At 24.0% G+C, this 22,479-nt stretch overlaps 1 protein-coding gene across 4 annotated transcripts in view; it reads right to left on the bottom strand.

Moving 5' to 3' along the window:
- Positions 1–22,256, bottom strand: part of LOC111687894 (putative cyclin-dependent serine/threonine-protein kinase DDB_G0272797/DDB_G0274007) — a 116,199-nt gene extending 93,943 nt beyond the window's left edge. For 3 of the 4 annotated variants that reach the window (XM_046951018.1, XM_046951020.1, XM_046951019.1), the window contains exon 1: positions 21,103–22,256. In XM_046951018.1, the coding sequence (XP_046806974.1) occupies positions 21,103–21,451 (349 nt within the window). In that variant the 5' untranslated portion in view covers positions 21,452–22,256. Of the gene's footprint in view, positions 1–221; positions 1,486–21,102 lie in introns of those variants that run through there. The other variant, XM_046951017.1, reaches the window with a different exon arrangement.
- Between the last annotated feature and the right edge of the window lie 223 nt (positions 22,257–22,479).

Raw genomic sequence — 22,479 nt, 5'->3', positions numbered from 1 at the left:
ATAGATTTTTAAGTTGTTATAACAAGGAAGTCAGTCAGTTTTAACATTTCCACTATAATCTTCATTATTTTCAAGATTTTTGTTAAGTTTTGTTTGAAAATGTTTTAAAGCTTTCGAAAACTTTTGTGGAAATGTTTTTTTTTTGCTTCTGGTAATCAAAGTTAAGATTTTTTGGCACTAAAATTTCATTTACTTTTTTTAAACAAAAATTTTATGTTATTTTTACAAAAAAAACAATCCTAGTCGACACGTTTTTAAATCTGCTACATAGATTTCTGGCTGCCTTTAGTCAAATTCTAACAGCAGTATGAGTATCTGTCTGTCAGTCTATCTATTTATATGTCTCCCTACAAGAAGAGTTTGAAACGTGACAAAAATTTTTGTTCAAATAAGAATTTGGTAGATATTTGTTTTTTTTGGGGTCATTCATTCATTCACTCGCTAACAAACAACAACTGACTGACACTACAAAAAGGCTAAGTACCAACGCATTTAGAAGAGTTTATAGTTTGTCATCATCATCATCATCATCATATTTGTGGAGAAAGAGAGAGAGAGAGTTTTTTATGACAAATTGTTGTCACAGAACATTCCTTAAATAATAAAAATATATATTTTTTTTTTTGCAAAAAAACAAGAAACAGAAATAATCTGCATCGTAAAAGAAAGGGACAGAAAAAAATGATAAGTTATACACATCAAAGAAATCCTTGAGAAGACAAAAAGCTTTAAAAAATCTAGAATAATTTAAAAAAATATAAGAAAAACTAGAAGTAAGAACAATTTTAAATTCAATTTAAGGACATTAAAAAAAAAACTTTGGAAATATTTTTAGGTGGGATCTTTGCTTCTAAGCTTTTAAGTGACAAACTGTTCCCACTAGCATTTTGCTAAAAAATTAAGAAAAATCTCAAGAATGTCATGTGATGCTAATAACCTTTTAAAGTAGTTCAAATTTTGTAAAATTTCAAGTGGGAACAGTTCTTATTTTAACTGTTTCCAATTGGTTTTCAAAAGCAAGCTTGTGAATACAAGAAACTTAAACACAGCTAATGATGTTTAAGTTTGTTGAAAATATTAAAAAACTGAATGCAATAAATGACAGAGAATCAGTTTCTTTTAAAATTTTATAAATTTAAAGTGGGAACAGATTGGTATAAAACTCTTCCCAGTGTCTTTTTATTAGGAAATGTAGAAAAAAAAAAGAAAATTTTTATCGGTTGCTATTCTACTTCAAAATTATTGAAATTTTGACACAATTTCAAGGAATTTCAAGGAAATATGAAAGATTTTATAAAATTGAATACAGGAGGTAGACAATCCCCTCAAGCTTTTTTTTTTGAGCTAGAAATTGAAATATAGACATTTTCAGTGTAAACAGTTTTTCTTACAACTTCTTCCTAGAGAGGTGGATTTTATTCCAATATTTATGAAATTTCTTACCAGATTTAAAAAGAGATTTTTCTAGGAATTTTGTTAACATACCTGCAAAGAGAGAAAGATATTAAAAAATTAGTTTCATTTGTTTAAAATTTTATTTTAAATATCTTAAACCACTTTTTATTACATTTCTAAACAATTAATCATTTGTTTTTTTTAATACTTATAGAACAACAATTTTTTTATAAACAGTTTTTGTGTTGTAAAAGAAAAAAATCCATGTCGTTATTATCGCCACAGGAAATGAATATTGTAAACTAAATAATGCACTATTTATGATTAAAAAAAGAAATAGAAAAATTAAAAAAAAATTAATTAAAGCAAACGAAAGATGTTTTTTCTATGAATTTTACAAAATTTATGGGCATTTTTTAGACTATAGACTAGAATATAGACTAGACTATAGACTAGACTATAGACTAGACTATAGACTAGACTATAGACTAGACTATAGACTAGACTATAGACTAGACTATAGACTAGACTATAGGCTAGACTATAGACTAGACTATGGACTAGACTATAGACTAGACTATAGAATAGACTATAGACTAGACTATAGACTAGATTATAGACTAGACTATAGACTAGACTATAGAATAGACTATAGACTAGACTATAGACTAGACTATAGACTAGACTATAGACTAGACTATAGACTAGACTATAGACTAGACTATAGACTAGACTATAGAATAGACTATAGACTAGACTATAGACTAGACTATAGACTAGACTATAGACTAGACTATAGACTAGACTATAGACTAGACTATAGACTAGACTATAGACTAGACTAGACTATAGACTAGACTATAGACTAGACTATAGACTAGACTATAGACTAGACTAGTCTATAGACTAGACTAGACTATAGACTAGACTATAGACTAGACTATAGACTAGACTATAGACTAGACTATAGACTAGACTAGACTATAGACTAGACTATAGACTAGACTATAGACTAGACTATAGACTAGACTATAGACTAGACTATAGGCTAGACTATAGACTAGACTATAGACTAGACTTTAGACTAAACTATAGACTCGACTATAGACTAGACTATAGACTAGACTATAGACTAGACTATAGATTAGACTATAGACTCGACTATAGACTAGACTATAGATTAGACTATAGACTCGACTATAGACTAGACTATAGACTAGATTATGGAGTAGACTATAGACTAGACTATAGACTAGACTATAGACTAGACTATAGACTGTACTATAGACTAGAATATAGACTAGACTATATACTGTACTATAGACTGTACTATAGACTAGACTATAGACTAGACTATAGACTAGACTATAGACTAGACTATAGACTAGACTATAGACTAGACTATAGACTAGACTATAGACTAGACTATAGACTAGACTATAGACTAGACTATAGACTAGACTATAGACTAGACTATAGACTAGACTATAGACTAGACTATAGACTAGACTATAGACTAGACTATAGACTAGACTATAGACTAGACTATAGACTAGACTATAGACTAGACTATAGACTAGACTATAGACTAGACTATAGACTAGACTATAGACTAGACTATAGACTAGACTATAGACTAGACTATAGACTAGACTATAGACTAGACTATAGACTAGACTATAGACTAGACTATAGACTAGACTATAGACTAGACTATAGACTAGACTATAGACTAGACTATAGACTAGACTATAGAGTAGACTATAGACTAGACTATAGACTAGACTATAGACTAGACTATAGACTAGACTATAGACTAGACTATAGACTAGACTATAGACTAGACTATAGACTAGACTATAGACTAGACTATAGACTAGACTATAGACTAGACTATAGACTAGACTATAGACTAGACTATAGACTAGACTATAGACTAGACTATAGACTAGACTATAGACTAGACTATAGACTAGACTATAGACTAGACTATAGACTAGACTATAGACTAGACTATAGACTAGACTATAGACTAGACTATAGACTAGACTATAGACTAGACTATAGACTAGACTATAGACTAGACTATAGTAGACTATAGACTAGACTATAGACTAGACTATAGACTAGACTATAGGCTAGACTATAGACTAGACTATAGATTAGACTATAGACTAGACTATAGACTAGACTATAGACAGAGTTGACTAAAGGAGTTAATTAGTTAAAGTTTTATGTAAACAGTTAGTTTAACTAAACTTAGTTTAAGTTTAAAGTTAATTTTAGAAAGTTTTTAAACGTTTTTTTTGTGGTTTTTGTAGAGTTTATTCTATTTGTTTTGCAGTTAAAATTTAGGAAATTTAAATTTGTTGCAGTTTAGCTTTTTTTGCTAAAAATATAACAACAACAAATATAATAATTTTTATGGTTTTGTTGTAAAATAAAAAAAAATCTGCAGCAGCTAAACTAGGTCATAAAGTCTATAAGTGAACAAAAAAATTACAAAAAAATTCTAATAAAAATATGGAAATAAAATTTTTTTTTGTTAAAATCTTTATTAGAAAGCAGTGGAACTCTCTATGCAATCTACCATCCCCCACTTTATAAAAGGGGTTTAAAAGTTAAAGTAAACGGAAATAAAGGGAGCGGTGGGGTTGGTTGTTTGAGATATTTCCAACTTAAACATGATTTAACGCCTACATTAGAATACAAATACAAAATGACTGCAGTAAAATTGAGTCATAAATCATTAATGGTCTGCCAATGTAACCCAAAACAAAAAAAAGGATTTTATTTTTTTCAAGAGGAAAAGGTTTTTTTTGGTTACCACAAACAACAAAACAGTATCAATGATAAATTTATAAGATTTTTAAGGAATTTTTTTCGCATTAAAGTTTAAAGTCAGGTTTAAAGTAAAAACTTTTCTAAAATTAATCCTTTTTTTTGTTGTACAAACACATGTCCTTTTTTTCCAAATTTTGCACTAACAAAAGAATCTTTAATTTTTATTTGTAGCAACAAAAGAAGGTAAAATCCTTAATAAAATCCTTAATAACTTAACAAAGGACCAAAATAAAGAAAAAAGTACTAAAATATTGATTGTTATAAGACTATTTTTGTGTTTTAATCTTTTTAAATTTGTTTAAAAAGATTTTCTCTTCACACACACACACCCACACAAATCTCTTGACAATCTGTTTGACTTTTCCAGGATAAAACCTTTTTTTGTTGGAATTTCATAAATATGAAAAAAGGGTGGATTTTTTTAACATCAAATATAAATAATTGTTCCTGCTTAGAAATTTTTTTTTTTTTTTTTAAAGGGAAAAAAACTTTGTAAGGAGAGGGGGGTTTATAATTAATGTTGCAGTTAATTTTGATTATGTCTCAGGGCGTTTAAAAGTAAACAAATTAGTTTTAAACGATTTTAAAACCAAGTTTGTTGTAATTGTGTTTTAATAGCTAAATATTTACTTTAAACAAATTTGAATACAATTTTTTTTAATTAACTTAAACTTTTAGTTTTAAGCTGTAAGAAAAACCTTAAACTTGCTTTAAACTTGATTTAGTTAATCCAAGTTTAACAAATTTTTTTAACATTTTCTTAATATTTCGATTGAAATATTAATGAAAATAATAATTTTATTGTGAAAATTCAAAAGTTTACTTAAACAGAGTTTAGTTAAACTGCTGTTTAACAATTTTTAGCTAACACGCTTTCAACTAACAATTCAGCGTTTAAGGCTTATAATTTATGTTGAATTTTGTATAATAAAAATGATCTCTTAAAGCTTAAACTTGTCTAAAACTGCTTAAACTTGTTTTAAACTTGATTTAGTTAATGTGAGTTTAACAAAGTTTTTTAACATTTTCTTATTATTTAGTTTGAAATATTAATGAATTAAATAATTTTATTTAAAAAACTCAAAAGTTTACTTAAACCGAGTTTAGTTAAACAGCTTTTTAACAAGTTTAAGCTAACACGTTTTCATAAATAAGTTCAGCGTTTAAAGCTTTTATTAATAACTGCAAAAACCTAATTTTTTTCATCTTTTAAAGCTTAAACTTGCCTAAAATTGCTTAAACTTGCTTTAAACTGGGTAAAGTTTATCTGAGTTTAACTAATTTTTTTATTATTTTCCTCTAATTTAGTTTAAGTTATACAAAAATGTAATAAATTTACTATGAAATTTTGAAAGTTTACTTAAACCGAGTTTAGTTAAACTGGTTTTTAACAAGTTTAAGCAAAAATTTTTTCACAAATCATTGTAACGTTTAAAGCTTTTAATTATATCAGTAAAAAACAAAACATTTTTTCGTCTTTTAAAGCTTAAACTTGCTAAAATTGCTTAAACTTGCTTTAAACTGGGTTAACTTAATCTAAGTTTAACTTAGTTTTTAGTTAATTTCCTGTAATTTAGTTTAAGTTGTGAAAAAATTTAATAATTTCAATTTAAAATCTTGAAAGTTTATTTAAACCGAGTTTAGTTAAACTGCTTTTAGGCGAGTTTAAGGGAAATTTTTTCTGGATTCCTTAAGAGAATTTGTTGAAAAGCATTGCTATATAAACATTTTTGAAAAAATCATTTAGTAAAACCCTATTTATCTAAAAACGTATCTTTTCTGTTAATCCTAAGCTACCAAGTTAAGTTAAACTGCTTTTAAGCGAGTTTAAGGGAAAATTTTTCTGGATTCCTTAAGAGATTTTGCTTAAGAGTCTTACTTTATAAAAAATTTTGAAAAAATCATTTAATAAAAACCTAAAAATTATCTAAAATTGTTTCTTTTCTCTTTAACCTCTAAGCTACTTAAACCGAGTTTAGTTAAACTGCTTTTAAGCAAGTTAAAGGCAAATTTTTTCTGGATTCCTTAAGAGACTTTGCTGAAGAGTCTTTCTTTATAAAAAAAAATTTTGAAAAAATCATTTGGTAAAACCCTATTTATCTATATATCCCTCTACCTCCAAGCTACCAGCTTAGCACCCTGTATAAGTAATATTTTTTTAAATATTAATGGCGCCATTTGTACATGAACATTTGTGTTTTTGTTGTTTTCTTTAGAGATTAATTCCTGCATATTTTTTAGTTGTTGTTAAAATAGGAATAAAAGAAATGTATATAAAAATTCAGTTTCAATCTACAATTTTTCTTATCACAGGAAATTCTTTAAAACAATCGTATTATGGCAACAGCAACAAAAACAAAATAAGTAAAATATTATTATTTTTTTTATTATTATAATTTTTATACATTTGAACCACATTTAGTTCAAATAATATCATTTTACAATTATATCCATTTTAAAAAGCAACAAAGAAAAGAGAGAAAAAAACATTAAAAGAAAAAATCAAACTAAGAAAACAATCTAGATAAAAATTAATACAAGAAAGAAAGAATAAAAATTAGAAACAAAAAAAGGAACAGGAAAAACCTTAAAAAGAAAAACAAGAAAACACCAACACATACTTATACTTATACACACATTTAAATACCAAGAAGATACTTATGAAATAAAGAAAAAAAAAGAATCATCATAAAATTGTGAAAATAGTAAAAATCCATAAAATGTTTTCTTTTTGTTGTTGTTGAGGACCAAAGCAAACATAAAATAAATGACTGGGAAAACATAAAATAAAAAATATCAAATCACTAAAAGCAAAAATGAACATAAAATAAGAAAATGAACATGAAAATCTACTCTGGTCGCTCGAAGTAGTCACAGGGACAAAATATCAAAAAAAAAAAAAAAAAAAAAAATGTAATAAAAAAATACAAAAAAAAAAACAACGAAAAAAACAATAATAAAGTGTATTTTGTAAGAATAATTTTTTTCCAAAGATTAAATGTATAGTAAACAAATTGTAAAAATTTTCTTGTTGTTGTTTTTTTCTTTTGGTCTTTTGGAATATTTCCAGTTTTTGTTACACATAAATGGTTGTACAATTTGAGGAGAAATTAAGAAATGGTTATACAATTTGAGGAGAACTTAACTATTTGCTAGAAAAGATTAAGTGAACTAAGATTAGTTAAACTGCTATCTATCTATCTATCTATCTATCTATCTATCTATCTATCTATCTATCTATCTATCTATCTATCTATCTATCTATCTATCTATCTATCTATCTATCTATCTATCTATCTATCTATCTATCTATCTATCTATCTATCTATCTATCTATCTATCTATCTATCTATCTATCTATCTATCTATCTATCTATCTATCTATCTATCTATCTATCTATCTATCTATCTATCTATCTATCCATCTATCTATCTTGAAAAACACTTAAACTTGTTTTAAACTCAGTTTAGTTAAACCAGGTTTAACTCTATTTTATTACATTTTCTTATATATTTCAAAAATATGTTTAAAAATACACTAAAATTATGTTTTATACTCTAAAGTTTAAGTGAACTAAGATTAGTTAAACTGCTTTTAAGCAAGTTTAAGTTAAAATTTTAAAAAATTTCAGTTTTCTTGTATTTTTTTCAAAAACAATCCTTCGCAATCCAGCTAACTCATTATTCTTTAAAACTTTAGTTTTTAATAATTTTTTTTTCTCTAGCTCCTCGAGCTATGTTTCCAACTAACAAATCTAAAATGTAACGCACGTATTTTTTTCTAAATTAAATAAATAAACAAAGGTTTTTGTTTTTAAAGAAAAAACAACAACAACAACAACAACATTAGCCAACAAAACATAGTTGGATGGCCACACAAATGAAAACGATTTAAAAGGCGGTGGTTATACAACAACAAAAGAAGAAAAACCACTAACAGGGACATGATGATGATGCAAACGATGCTGTAATCATGACTACATTTAAAACAACATTACAACAACAAAAAACTAGAACAACATTTACAACAACAACAAAAAACTTAAGATTATCTTAAAAAACAATGTCAGCTACTTGTTTAAAACATGTTAAGAAAAAAACGCTTTGATTTCCATGCTTAACAGTTTAAACTAAAGATTAGTTAAACTTTTTCGATAATTTTCTTTTAAACTTAAATAGAAACAAACAAGTTTTCTTTCATTAACATAAATATTTTTGGAATATTTTTCATAATTAACAAAATTTTCTTTCAGTGTTAGAAAATATAAAATTTTTTTAAAAAAATCCAAAGTGTATTTAGTTTTTTAGGCATAACTTTGCTAAAAATTAACATAGTTCAATAAAACAAATTTTATTTAATAGCAAACACTTTTAGGAATCTTATAAAAGAGAAATAAACAAATTTGTTTAAGCCAAAGCTTGGCAATTAAAGTTTGAACACTATACTATTTAATTAAGGAAAATTTAAAAAAAAGTAGTTTTCTAATATTTCTCATAACATTTTTGAAAATTCACTTATTTTCATAAAATTTTCGTTTTTAAATAGTCTACACTTTGAGAAGTATTAGGTATAAAAAATCAATTAATTTGCTTAAACCTTAAAGCCACAAACGCAATTTGAATTTGTAACTTTTTTATCTTAAAAAAATTTGATTTTTTTCTAAAGTTTTACAAATATACTTTTATTGTTTATGGCACAACTTTACTAAATATTAATAATTTTTTATAAAATAAAAAGAATTCCATAGAAAACACTTTTAGCTTTTCATAATAGGAAAAATCAACAAAATCGCTTAATTATTAAGGTCACAAAAAGAAATTTAAAGTCTAAACTTAAAAACTGGTATAAAAACATAAATTCATAAACAAAAAACTGTAATATTTCACTTTTTTATTATTAATTCCTTTTCAATTCTTTTTCAGTTAAATTTCTTACTTTTCTGAAAAAAACTCGCTAAATTAGCCTTACTTTTTTTGTTGGTAAATTTATCATCTTCTACTACCTGGTTTGTTATTCTTTTACGTTTTACCTTAATTTAACCCCTACACATCTATCATTAATATTATTATTTATATTTTCTTTTGAAAAGATTAAATGTTGTTACACCAACAACAACAACAGCAATAACAACTAATAACAAAAAACTTTAAGTAATTACTTTGTTGTAAAGGTTAAACCTTTAATGAAAAAATGTTTTTTAACATGTAAAAAATTGCAATTTTATATAAAAATTATTAATTTGGAAAAATTAAACTTAAAAAAATCTCATGAGAAGTTTAAGAAGAAATTAAGATTTTTAAAGACATTAGAGTGGCTCCTAAAATAGTAAAACGTTCAATAAATTGGCTAAATTAATTAAAAATTTAAATTTTTTCCACTGAAAATGGTTTAACAAGAGCTTTAGCTTTAAAATATACTTTTAAAGCTTAAACTTTTTAAAAAATGCTTAAACTAGCTTTAAACTAAGTTAAGTTAAACTAGCTTCAAAGACATTTTCTTATTCCAGGCACTTTTTTATTGCTTAATCTTCAAATATTGTTAAACTAAGTTTAGTTAAGCTAACAAAAAGTAATTTAAAAGAAATTTCACAAAAAAAGTTTTTAAAACAATCATTTTTGTTAAAAACTTGGAAGATTTGTTAACCTAGTTTAGTTAATCTGGGTAGAAACAAGATTAAGTAAAATTTTTTATAGATTTGAAAGCGAAATTTTCTTTAAAGAAATTTTACAAAAAAAAAGTTTTAAATACAATTATTTTTGTTAAAAACCCTCAAGTTTAGTAAAACATAGTTTAGTTAATCTTGGTAAAAACAAACTTTAGTAAATTATTTTTTATAAAAAGTTTAATAAAATTTTTTCTATATTTTAAAAGAAAATTTTCAAAAAAAAGTGTTAAAAACAATAATTTTTGTTAAAAACTTAAAAGTTTAGTTAAACCTAGTTTAGTAAATCTGGGTAAAAACTAGTTTAAGTAAAATTTTTTATAGATTTTAAAAGAAATTTTCCAAAAAAAGTGTTAAAAACAATAATTTTTGTTAAAAACTTAAAAGTTTAGTTAAACCTAGTTTAGTTAATCTGGGTAAAAACAAGTTTAGGTAAAATTTTTTATAGATTTTAAAAGAAAATTTTCTTTAAAAGAAATTTTCCAAAAAAAGGGTTAAAAACAATAATTTTTATTAAAAACCTTAAAGTTTAGTTAAACCTACTTTAGTTAAACTCTGAAAAACAAGTTTAAGTGAAATTTGTGCTTGATTTATATCAACTATTAATTAAAATTAATTTTTTTGTAAAAATTTTTAGTTAAACTTTAAATTTAATTGCAATTTTGTTAATTAAACTTTTGAAATTTTGATTGTTTTTCCCTTTTTAATTCCTTATTAAGTAAAACTTAATTTCTAACTTTAAAACCGGTATTTTAAAGTGTTAGTTTTTCCTATTATCTTCTTATATTTCTTTTTTTTTTAAATAAACAAAAAAAGGATGTTTTGAGTTCTCTTTCATTAAAACATCAGGGTGGTATTTTCTTTTTTCCTTTGTATTGTTAGTCCTTTTTTCGTGTGTGTGTGTGTGTGTGTTTGAGTTGCTGCAATAACAAAAAAACTATTGTGTTGTGTGTCCACATATCAGACATTAAAAGTCATACGATATTTTTTAAACAAAAATGTCTGGTATTTTGAAAATTTTATGTTTTTTTTTTGCTTGTTCCTTTCTGTTATATATTTCTATAAGAAAAAGGTAGATTTTTTGTGTCACTCGAGTGAATGAGTGTGTGTATAAGTTGGTTTGTTTGGTGTGAGTATAAGGTGTTAGTAATTTAATGCCCATCAATCAGCAGCAGTAGTAGTAGTGGTTGCTTGCTTGTTACAAGTCCTTTTGTTGTTTTGGAAAAAAAGGCTGATTTTTTTTTAGCAAAAAAAATTGCAATTTTTTTTCTCATTTTATTTGACTGTGGGCTATTGTTTTGTGTCCAGTTTAGTCCTTTTGTGTGTAGAATAACAATATGTTGTAAAATTTTCATATTAAATTACTAAATTTAGGCCTGATGTTGCTGTTGCAGAGCTGAGGTGGAGGGGGGTGTAGTTGTGACCAGTTGTTGTTAGTTGGAATATTTAATCGCTTGCCAAACATATGTTGTTACTTAAGTTCGTTTTTTTGCTAGAGTTTTGTAAGGTTTTTAGTTCCCGCGAGAGTGAAATTAATTTAAAATTTGGAAATGAAGAATTTTTATAGAGAAATAACCAAAAAATAATATTTAAAGGCATTTTAAGTTAAAATTGCTACTAATATAGCTTAAACTAGCTTTAAACTAAGTTTAGTTAAACTAGGTTTAAGTAAGTTTTATGTTCTTTAAAGAAAATTTTCAAAAAATCTTTAAAAAACAATAATTTTTATTAAAAACCTTAAAGTTTAGTTAAACTGAGTTTAGTTAATCTCGGTAAAAACAAGTTTAAGTAAATTTTTATATAGATTTTAAAAAGAAATTTTCTTTAAGGAAATTAAAAGAAATTTTACCAAAAAAGTTTTAAAAACAATAATTTTTGTTCAAAACATTAAAGTTTAGTTAAACCGAGTTTATTTAATCTCTGAAAAAACAAGTTTAAGTGAAATATGTTATAGATTTAAAAAGGAAATTTTCTTAAAAAGAAATTTTACAAAAAAAAAGTTTTAAAAACAATAATTTTTGTTAAAAAACTTAATTTTAAGTTAAACCGAGTTTAATTAATCCCAGTAAAAACAAGTTTTAGTCAAATTTATTATGGATTTTTAAAGGAAATTTTCTTAAAAATAAATTTTACAAAAAAAAGTTTAAAAAAAACAATAACTTTTGTTAAAAACTTAAAAGTTTAGTTAAACCGAGTTTAGTTAATCTCGGTAAAACAAAGTTTAAGTAAAATTTTTGAAAAATTTAAAAAAATTTAAATTTTACAAAAAAAAGTTATAAATACAAAAAATTTTGTTAAAAAACTTAAAGTTTAGTTAAACTGAGTTTAGTTAATCCCGCTAAAAACAAGTTTAAATAAAATTTTTTATAAATTTGAAAAGGAAATTTTTTGAAAAGAATTATTACACATAAAAAAAGTTAAAAATTTGTTTTAAAATTAATAAATAGTTTTATTTTTAAATTTTATACAAAAATTTTAATAAAAACTAATAAATTTCACATTTGACATTTGTTGTTTTATTAGATCCGTTTTCCGTTCTAGTTTACAAAAAAACGAAAACTAAATTTTTATATTAAGCAATAAATTTCTCTTTAAAATGTTGCAAAGAAAAAAAAACCCTTAAAATTTATAGAAGCATAAAAATTAAATGCAAATAATTAGAACACAAAAACTGACCACTATTGCAACAACAAAAACTCATAAATTTAAATTAGAAAAAAAAACAAAACAAAATCTATAAAAATTGCTTCACACTTAAACTAAAACACCAACACAGGGAAAATAAATTTTTAAACAAATTTAGTAAAAGAAAATTAAAAAAAAATGCAAAAACTTAAACTCACTCAATTTTAATTTAAAGAAAAAAATTTTCAAACAAAAACTCATTGAACCAAACAACAATTGAATGATTTCATCAGTATGGCAAGGTCATGGAGTTGAGTCTTTCATAAACACTTGTACACATCATGTTCCTAAGTACTGCATACCTCACCATATATTATATTGTTTATAATATGGGAATATATTGTGTTCAGTTTGTTTGGAAAAATATTGTTGTTTTTTTCTCATATTCTTTCACTAATTGTTTATATTTTGAGGTGTGTGTTTGTGTTTTACTTTTGAAAAAATAAAAAAAAAACTTTATGAACGGACAACCCATAAGTGTCTGCGGGAAAATCTCTATCTCTTTTCTTAAGATAATTCCTCTTAAATTTAATTATAAACAAAATATATATCAAGTTTTTTTTTTGTTCTTTTCAAAAATAAATATTTTGCAAAAATCTTTGGGGGGAAATTTAAACACAGGAAACATTAAAAAAAAGAAAATGTAAACAAAATTTGGAAAAGAAAATTTATAATAAATTATAGAAAATTATTTGTTTAAAGTCATAATTAATAACAATTTCTAAACAAAACAGAGTATTGCAAAAGCGTAAAATTGTGAAAATAAAGATTGTTTTTTTCAAAATTCTATAGAAATTACAAAATTTTAAATATTTTTTAAATTCTTTCACTATTGGAAAGCTAACCCCTTAAGCTTTCAAAATATATCAAATTTTTGAAAATCTTTTAATATCTGTTTCTTTAGGAACACAAAAAACTTTGTTAATTCAAAAAAAAAAAAAATATTTTTGAAATTTTTTTTATTTTTTTAGAGATTTTTTCAAAATTTCAAAAAAATTACAAAATTTAAAAAAATTTTTAAAATTCTTTCAGTATTGGAAAGCTAACCCTTTTTAAGCTTTCAAAATATATCAAAATTTTTTAATCTCTTTATATGTGTTTCTTTTAAAACACAAAAAAAAAACTTTTTAATTTCTTTTTGACTTTTACAATTTTTTTAATCTTTTTCGAAATTTTTTCAAAATTCCATTAAAATTACAAAATTTTAAAAAATTTAGAAAATTCTTTCATTACCAAAAAGCTAACCCTTTAAGCTTTCAAAATATATCAACATTTTTAAAATGTCTTAATATAAAGCACAAAAAACTTTGTTAATTTAAAAAAAATTTGGATTTTTTGAAAATTTTTCATTTTTTTTGACATTTTTTTCAAAATTCAACAAAAATTACAAAATCTTAAAAAATTTAGAAAATTCTTTCAGTATCGGAAAGCTAAACCTTTAAGCTTTCAAAATATATTAAAATATTTAAAATCCCTTAAGAAGTATTCCTTTAAAATTGCAGCAAACTTTGTTAATTTCTAAAAATTTTCATGATTTTAAAAAATTTTTCATATTTTTTTTGAGTTTTTTTTTAAATTCCTTAAAAATTAGTAATTTTTTAAAAATTTACAAAATTTTTGTTGTATTCGAAAGCTAACCCCTTAAGCTTTCAAATTATATCAAAATGTTTAAAATCCCCTAATAAGTCTAACTATACGAACACCGCAAACTTTGTTTATTTTTAAACAATTTTTTGACTTTTTAAAATTATTTTGTATTTTTAGACATTTTTTTTTTAAATTTCATAAAAATTACAAAATTTTAAAAAATTTTGAAAATTTTTGTTGCATTAGAAAGCTAACTCTTTAAGCTTTCATAATACACACAAACATTTAAAATCTCTTAATAAGTTTATCTTTATGAACACCACAAAAATTTGTTTATTTTTAAACAATTTCTTAATTTTCAAAATTTTTTATTTTTTAGAGATTTTTTAAAAATTTCATAAAAATTACTCTATTTTAAAAAATTTAGAAAATTTTTGTTGCATTAGAAAGATAACCTTTTAAGCTTTCAAAATTTATAAAAATATTTAAAATCCCTTTATATATATATTTCTTTAAAATTGCAGCAAACTTTATTAATTTTTAAAATGTTCTTTTTGGCTTTTAAAAATGTTTCTATTTCTTTAAGAGATTTTTTAAAACTTTCATAAAATTTATAAAATTTAAATATAATTACAAAATTTTTGTTGTTTTAAAAAGCTTACTTTTTAAGCTTTCAAAATATATAAAAATATTTAAAATGGCTATATAAATATTTCTTTAAAATTGCAGCAAACTTTGTTAATTTTTAAAAATTTTTAACATTTCTTGTAAAGAAATTTTTTTAAAACTTTTTTTTTAAATGGATTTTTATGGAATATTTTGTATAGAACATATTTTTCGAATTTTGTGTTTTCGTTTTCCTTAAGTTAGACAATTATTTGCCTTTGTTTTTATTCTTTTAATATTTTAAATCTATTTTTCTTTTTTGAAAGGACGTGTTTTTATTACAAAAATTCAAACTATAAAAGGATTTTTTTTCATGTTTTCAAATTCTGCTGCTAACATGACATTAATGATGACATATCGGATGCAAAACAAATGAGGCATTTAATCTCTTTAAAACTAAAGGCAAAAGAGGGAGAATAGAAAATTAGAAAAAAACGACCCTTAAAATAGAATAAGAAAAACTACCTAAACAAAAAAAGGAAAGGAAAAATTTCAAGTGTTTTTTAGGCTCTTACACACGCTTATAGATTTAAAAACTCCTTGGTAACCTTTAATATGGGAAAATTTTCTTTAAAGTAAATCAATACTTAAAGGAGAAAAAGAAATTAGTTTCACAATACAACAACAGGTCAATAGTCTTAAAACATTAGAGAAATATATTGAAAGAGGGTTAAAGTAGAACTAATTTAATTTAACAAAAAATCCCATTTATTATTTATAAATAATTTTCCAAAAATTTTGTTAATAAGCATTTCAAGGGGTTTTTTTCATTTTGTGTTTTAGAAACGTTCTTTCATAAAGTTTTCTTTTTTTCCTTTTATTTTTCTTGTCTTATGTATTGACATTTGAATTTCCGTTTTTATTTCTGTCTGAGTATGAGAGTTTTTAAGAGTTTTTCTTAAAAAAAAAACTGTCAATTTATATGTAAAAGATTTCTTTTTTTTGCCAAAAAAAAAAAAAATCTTTTATAATTTACATAAACTCTTACGTACAATCTTCTTTCCACTGCTGCTAGTATTTCATTTGTTATTTGCTTTCCTTTCATCTGTTTGTTTGTTTGTTCTTTAATCCAGCATATTTTTGCATATTTTCAGTTAGTGGTGTTAGCATATTTTTTGACAGCTGTCAGGAAGTAATAAGTATAACAGAAAAGCTGTTGAAAAAAAACAAAAACCTCATCTCTTCTTCAGCAAAAAAAAAGATTTTTCCTTTTTACTTTAGTTTATTTATATCCTGTGTACCCCGAAAAAAAACAGAAACAAACCAAAAAGGAATAAATTGTAAAATTATATATTTGCTATTGACATTTTATATAAATCATCAAAAAAAAAAACATTTTAAAGAAATTAAGAAAAAAAAATGTTCAAGATAAAATGAAAATACATTTCCTTTTATAAGGAAGCCGTGAAAAAAAAAATAAAAATAATATTAAAAAGATAATATTAAATTATTTATAAAATAAATAAAAAATTAACAACAAATTTCTAGATATACACTTTTTGGGCCCTATTAAAAGATCCTTGAAAACTCATCATGGTTTTCGTTGTTTCTTTTAGAGCGTAGGTTGGTATTATGTTTTTTTTAAATATTGTTTGTTACGAACAAAAATATTGCATCTATAGCTAACTAAAGATGTTTCAATTGTCTCAAAATCTTCTTCTTGATTTTAACTAACAATGTCTGTCCTTCCGTCTGTCCTTCCTTCAAATTTAGATTACACTATAGACTAGACTACAGACTAGACTTTAGACTAAACTATAACAAGACTAAAGTATAAGACGACTAAATTCTGGACTATAAACTGGACTATATACTAGACTATAGACTAGACTATAGACTAGACTATAGACTAGACTATAGACTAGACTATAGACTAGACTATAGACTAGACTATAGACTAGACTATAGACTAGACTATAGACTAGACTATAGACTAGACTATAGACTAGACTACAGACTAGACTATAGACTAGACTATAGACTAGACTATAGACTAAACTAGACTATAGACTAGACTATAGACTAGACTATAGACTAGACTATAGACTAGACTATAGACTAGACTATAGACTAGACTATAGACTAGACTATAGACTAGACTATAAACTAGACTATAGACTAGACTATAAACTAGACTATAGACTAGACTATAGATTAGACTATAGACTATACTATAGACTAGACTATAGACTAGACTATAGACTAGACTATAGACTAAACTGTAGACTAGACTATAGACTAGACTATAGACTAGACTATAGACTAGACTATAGAATAAGACTATAGACTAGGCTATAGACTATAGACTATACTATAAACTAGACTATAGACAAGACAATAGACTAGACTACAGACTAGGCTATAGACTAGACTATAGACTAGACTATAGATTAGATTATAGATTAGACTATAGACTAGACTATAGACTATAAACTAGACAATAGACTAGAGTATTGACTAATCTATAGACTAGACTATAGACTAGACTATAGACTAGACTACAGACTAGACAATAGACTAGAGTATTGATTAGTCTATAGACTAGACTATGGACTAGACTATAGACTAGACTAGAGACTAGACTATAGATAAGACAATAGACTAGAGTATAGACTAGTCGATAGACTAGACTATAGACTAGACCATAGACTTTACTATAGACTAGAATATAGACTAAACTATAAACAAGACTATAAACATGACTATAGACTAAAGCATAGACCAGACAAGACTAAAGTATAGAGAAGACTAGAGACTGGACTATAGACTAGACTACATACTAGTCTAGAGACTAGACTACAGACTTGATTACAGACTAGTCTATAGACTTAACTATACACTTGGCTATAGACTAGATTAAAAACTAAACTATTCACTAGAATACACACTAGGTATAAACTAGACTATATTTAGATTCAACGTATCTCTATCCGTTAGAAAAGTAATTTGACGATCTGTGTACTTTCAAATCTCCTGCTGTTTCTCACGCACATTTAAACTAAATCACTTGTTATAAAAACAAATTAATTTTAGTTTTAATAAATTAACAAATATTTTGTTAATAAACAATACTACTTAATGAGAAAATTCACTATTGTTAATAACAAATATTATTATAAAAACTAATAATTTAAGCCTACACATGTTTCTTATGCTTGTTTCAAACAATTTTATTACAAAAACTTATCTAAAACTTAGTTTTGATAATATTTTTATAATTTTTAAATATTTTATTATAATTTTTCATAATAATGTTAACACTTAATGTGATGTTTTCTATATAAATAATCTAGTATTTATAGTTTTCTAAAAAAAAATCCAAAACATAAGGCTTTGTTAAATAAAAAAGTTTAACTTCCGTTCGGAAAAAAAAGTTTGAGAAAATAAGTTTGTTTATAGGTTTAATAATAAGTTTTTTAAACTATTGATAAAATGACAAAAGTTTTTTTTTCAAATGTATAGTTAAATATTTTAGTATAAATATTTAAAGTTATAAAATGTTTAAGTCTTAGAGATTATGAAGAGACAAAAGAAAATTATGGGAAAAAATGAAAGTAAATAGAAATATAAAGAAAATTTTAATAATTCTTTGAGAAGACTTAAACAATTGTTAAATAAAAATTTAAAATTTATTAAAAAAACATTTTTTTGTTGGTTTCAGCAAAAATTTATGGGAAAAATTTTTTTTGAAATATTTTCAAATTTTTTCAAAATTTAAAAAGATTTAAAAAAAGTTTTAATGAAGTAAATTTAAAGATTTTAATTGATTTTCAAAGTTTAACTTGTGAGCTTCCAAATTGTAAAAATTTGTATTTAAATTTTTAAAAAATAACAATTTTGTAATAATTTTAACGAAAAGCGAAAAATAGATAAAAAAAAAATTGAAAAATATTTGAATTTTAGCGTTAATTTTAAAGAAATTTTAATAAAATATTTTTATAAAAATCAAAGTAAATTTAAGCTTTTTATGTTCTTTTTTAATTACAATTTTACAAATTTGTTAAAATTTTTAAAAACGCTTTAAACTTTTGAGTTTGTTTCTAACAATAACATTGAACTGTAAACGTTTTTTTTGTAACAAAACCAGTTTTGTAAATGATTAATTATTATGATGATAGTTAATTATTATTAAAATAAAAAAAATTTTAATCCAAATTTACACACACAAAGGTAAAAAAAAAATTAAAATACATTTAACATAATTTAAGTTATTAAGGCAAAGACAGACGGACAGACGGATGGACAGACAGACATTTAAGCAAACATATTTTACAAAAAAAATTTGTTAATTTTATGATAAATAAGCTGCTTGATTAAGTTAAAATAGTATTAAACTAGCTTAAGAATTTAGTTTAATTAAAATAACATTTAATCAAAAGTTTTAGTTAGATTAAACATTTGTTAAACAAACTAGTTTTATTGAAAAGAAATAATCATTAAAAATGATTTTTCTAAGAACTAATAAGATTTGAATGTTTAAGGAAAAAAGATTTAAACTAAAGATAAAACTTAAATGTAGTTTAAAGTTAATAAAATTGTGAAAATTTTAAATAAAAGTTAATTTTTTTTTCAAAAAATTTGCACAAAATGCAAAAAATCCAAAAAAATGTTTTATATGTTGTTGTATAATAAAGTTGTTGTTGTTGCAAGAAAGGTAAATGTTCTTTTACATTTTTGAAGCTTGTTAAATAAGCTTTTAATTAAGTCTACTTACAACAGACTTGCTTAATACATTTGACTTTACAAATCCAAACAAATTTTGAGAAAATTTTTGTAAAAGTTTTTTTGTTAAGTTTTTATTAAATTCTTTATAAAATTGTTTTTGTTGCAAAAAAGGAAAATGTTCTTTTACATTTTAAAAGCTTGTAACTTAAGCTTTTAATTAAGTTTACTTCCGACAAAATTGCTCAATATGTTTCTTTTTTTAATCTCAACAAAATCAATCATTTTTTTGAAATGTTTAGGTTTTCTTTAATTCTGTCTAAAGTTGTTGATGTTGCAAAAATTTAAAACATTCTTTTATATTTCAAAAGCTTGTCCCTTAAGCTTTTAATTAAGTCCACTTCCAGTAAAATTGCTTAATATGTTTTAATTTTAAAAAATCCGAAAAAATTTTGAAAAAAAATTGGTAAAGATTTTTTTTTAAAGATTTTTGTTTCTTAAATTCCTTTAAAAATTGTTGTTGTTTAATAAGGATAATTTTTCTTCACATTTCAAAAGCCAATCCTTTAAGCTTTTAATTAAAATCCTTTGCAACAAAATAGCTCAATATCTTTTAGTTTTAAAATCCAAACAAATTTTGAAAACATTTTTGTTAAACATTTTTATTAAGCTTTTCTAAAATTTCTCATAAAATTGTTGTTGTTGCAAAAATGGAAAATATTCTTTCATATCTTAAAAGCCAATCCCTCAAGCTTTTACTTAAGATCACTTACAGCAAAATTACTCAATATTTACCACTTTTAAAATCCGAACAAAATTAAAAAAATTTTTGTTAAAGAATTTTTGTTTAACTTTTCTTAAAATCCTTAAAAAATTGTTGTTGTTGCAAATAACAAAAATATTCTTATACATTTGAAAAGCTTGTCCCATAAGCTTTTTATTAAGATCAATTGCAACGAAATTGCTTAACATGTTTTACTTTTAAAATCCAAACAAATTTTGAAAAAAAAAAATTAAAAATTTTTGTTAAGCTTTTCTTAAATTCCTTATAAAATTGTTGTTGTTGCAAATAAGTAAAATATTCTTATACATTTTAAAAGCTTATCTCTTAAGCTTTTATTTAAGTCCGCTTGCAACAAAATTGCTCAATATCTTTTTCTTTTATAAACCGAACAAATTTTTAAAAAAATTAGTTAAAGATTTTTGTTAAGCTTTTCTTAAAATTGTTGTAGTTGCAAAAAAATGAAATTTTTCTTCATAATTCAAAAGTAAAGCCCCTAAGCTTTTAATAAAAACCACTTCCAACAAAATAGCTCAATATGTTGTTTTCTGAAATCACAAGCAACTTTTTGAAAAATTTTAAAAATTTTTTATATTTGCTTTAATTTTAACTGAAACTTGTTGTTGTGGTTGCAAAAACTCTTAGCTTTTTGACACAATTTTAAGCTTTAAACTTATAATACACAAAAACCAAAACGTTTAATAGGTAATTTTGCTAATAACTCAGCAAATTTTGTTAAAATGGCAAAAAACAAAATTCAAAACTTAAAGAAGATTTTCTGCCCTTTTAAAACGTTAAGAATCAAAAATGTCAACTTGCCTTGTCTACCATGTGTGCGGGCTGCTGTTGATGTCGATGATGGAGGATTCTGTTGTTGCTGTGATTCATTGCCACGATGTGGTAAATGTTGATATTCATAATCATAATATGATGACTGTGAATCGCCGCCTTGCATTTGTTGTTGCTGCTGCTGCTGATGTTGCTGTTGTAATTGTAAATTTTGTTGATTCTGATGATGTAGTGTATTTGTTTGTTGTTGTGTTACATTATTATGTGGATGTCTAGGTGTCATTGAACCCACTAATGGTACAACACCACCACCACCGCCACCCACTGCCCTAGTGTCATCACGACAATCGAGCGTAGTTTCATATTCATAGGGATTCATGCTGGACGATTCTAAAGGACATTCGTCGTCGTCGGTATCAGTGCCACCGTCGTAGATGTTCTCAGCGTGACGGTATGCCGGATGATGATGATTTTGCTTTGAGAACTTAATTTTGATGGCTTTGGTTAGCGGGGCTAATAAACCCGCCAAATTTAATCCACAAATAGAAGTGTAACGAAAAAAGAGTGTGTGTAGAAGTTTGGAAAAGGGGGGGAGGTAGAGGGGGATTGTTTTTGATTTGCAATAAGTATTAAAGGTGTTTAATTTTTTTTTTGAGGGGGGGTCGGGTGTGTTAATCTAAAATTTAGCTGTTTTTGTTAAATTTTCACTTGCAACACTTTTTTTATTGAAAAAATTTAAACATTTTGTGTGAATTTTTTTAAAGGTTTTTTTCCTCTTTTTTTGTAGCAAATTGTGTAATTTTACTTTTTTTTGTGTGTTTAAATCACATTCATTTTTAACACCCTTTAGCCTTTCAAAAAAATTTCTTTTTTTTTGGATTTTAAAACCCCCCTTTTGCAATATCCTTTAGCTGTTTTAAATAACTTTTTTTGTTTAAACTTAATAACAAGTTTTTTTGTTGTTATTATTTGTTAGTGTATGTGTGTATGTTTAATTTAGCCTTAATTTAATCCAATTGGTTTTGGCCATTTCTCCTTAGGCAGGTAGGTCAATGGCCTTTCTTTCTTTTAAAAACAAAGTTAAAATTTTTCGTTTATTTTTTTTTTAGAATTTTCTGATTTGTTTAAAAATTTTTAAAATTTTATTTATAATTTGTTGGTAAGAATTTTTTAAAATTTATTTTTTTTTTTACAATTAAAACACTTTTTTCTTAAAATTTTTTTGATTTTTGTTGGAAAATTTTGAAATTTTCTTGCTTTTAATAAAATTTTTTTAAGAATTTTTCTTTACGGTTTTTTCTTAAATTTTTATTTAAACAGATTTTACACGTAACGCGCGTTTAAGTTTTCGTTTAAATTTTTTTTTTTTGTAAATTTTTCTCTTTTTATTTTTCTTTTGAAACAAAA

Source organism: Lucilia cuprina, chromosome 5 (genome assembly GCF_022045245.1).
Source record: "Lucilia cuprina isolate Lc7/37 chromosome 5, ASM2204524v1, whole genome shotgun sequence".
NCBI classification, from domain to species: domain Eukaryota; kingdom Metazoa; phylum Arthropoda; class Insecta; order Diptera; family Calliphoridae; genus Lucilia; species Lucilia cuprina.
This window is presented reverse-complemented; position numbering and strand designations above follow the sequence as displayed.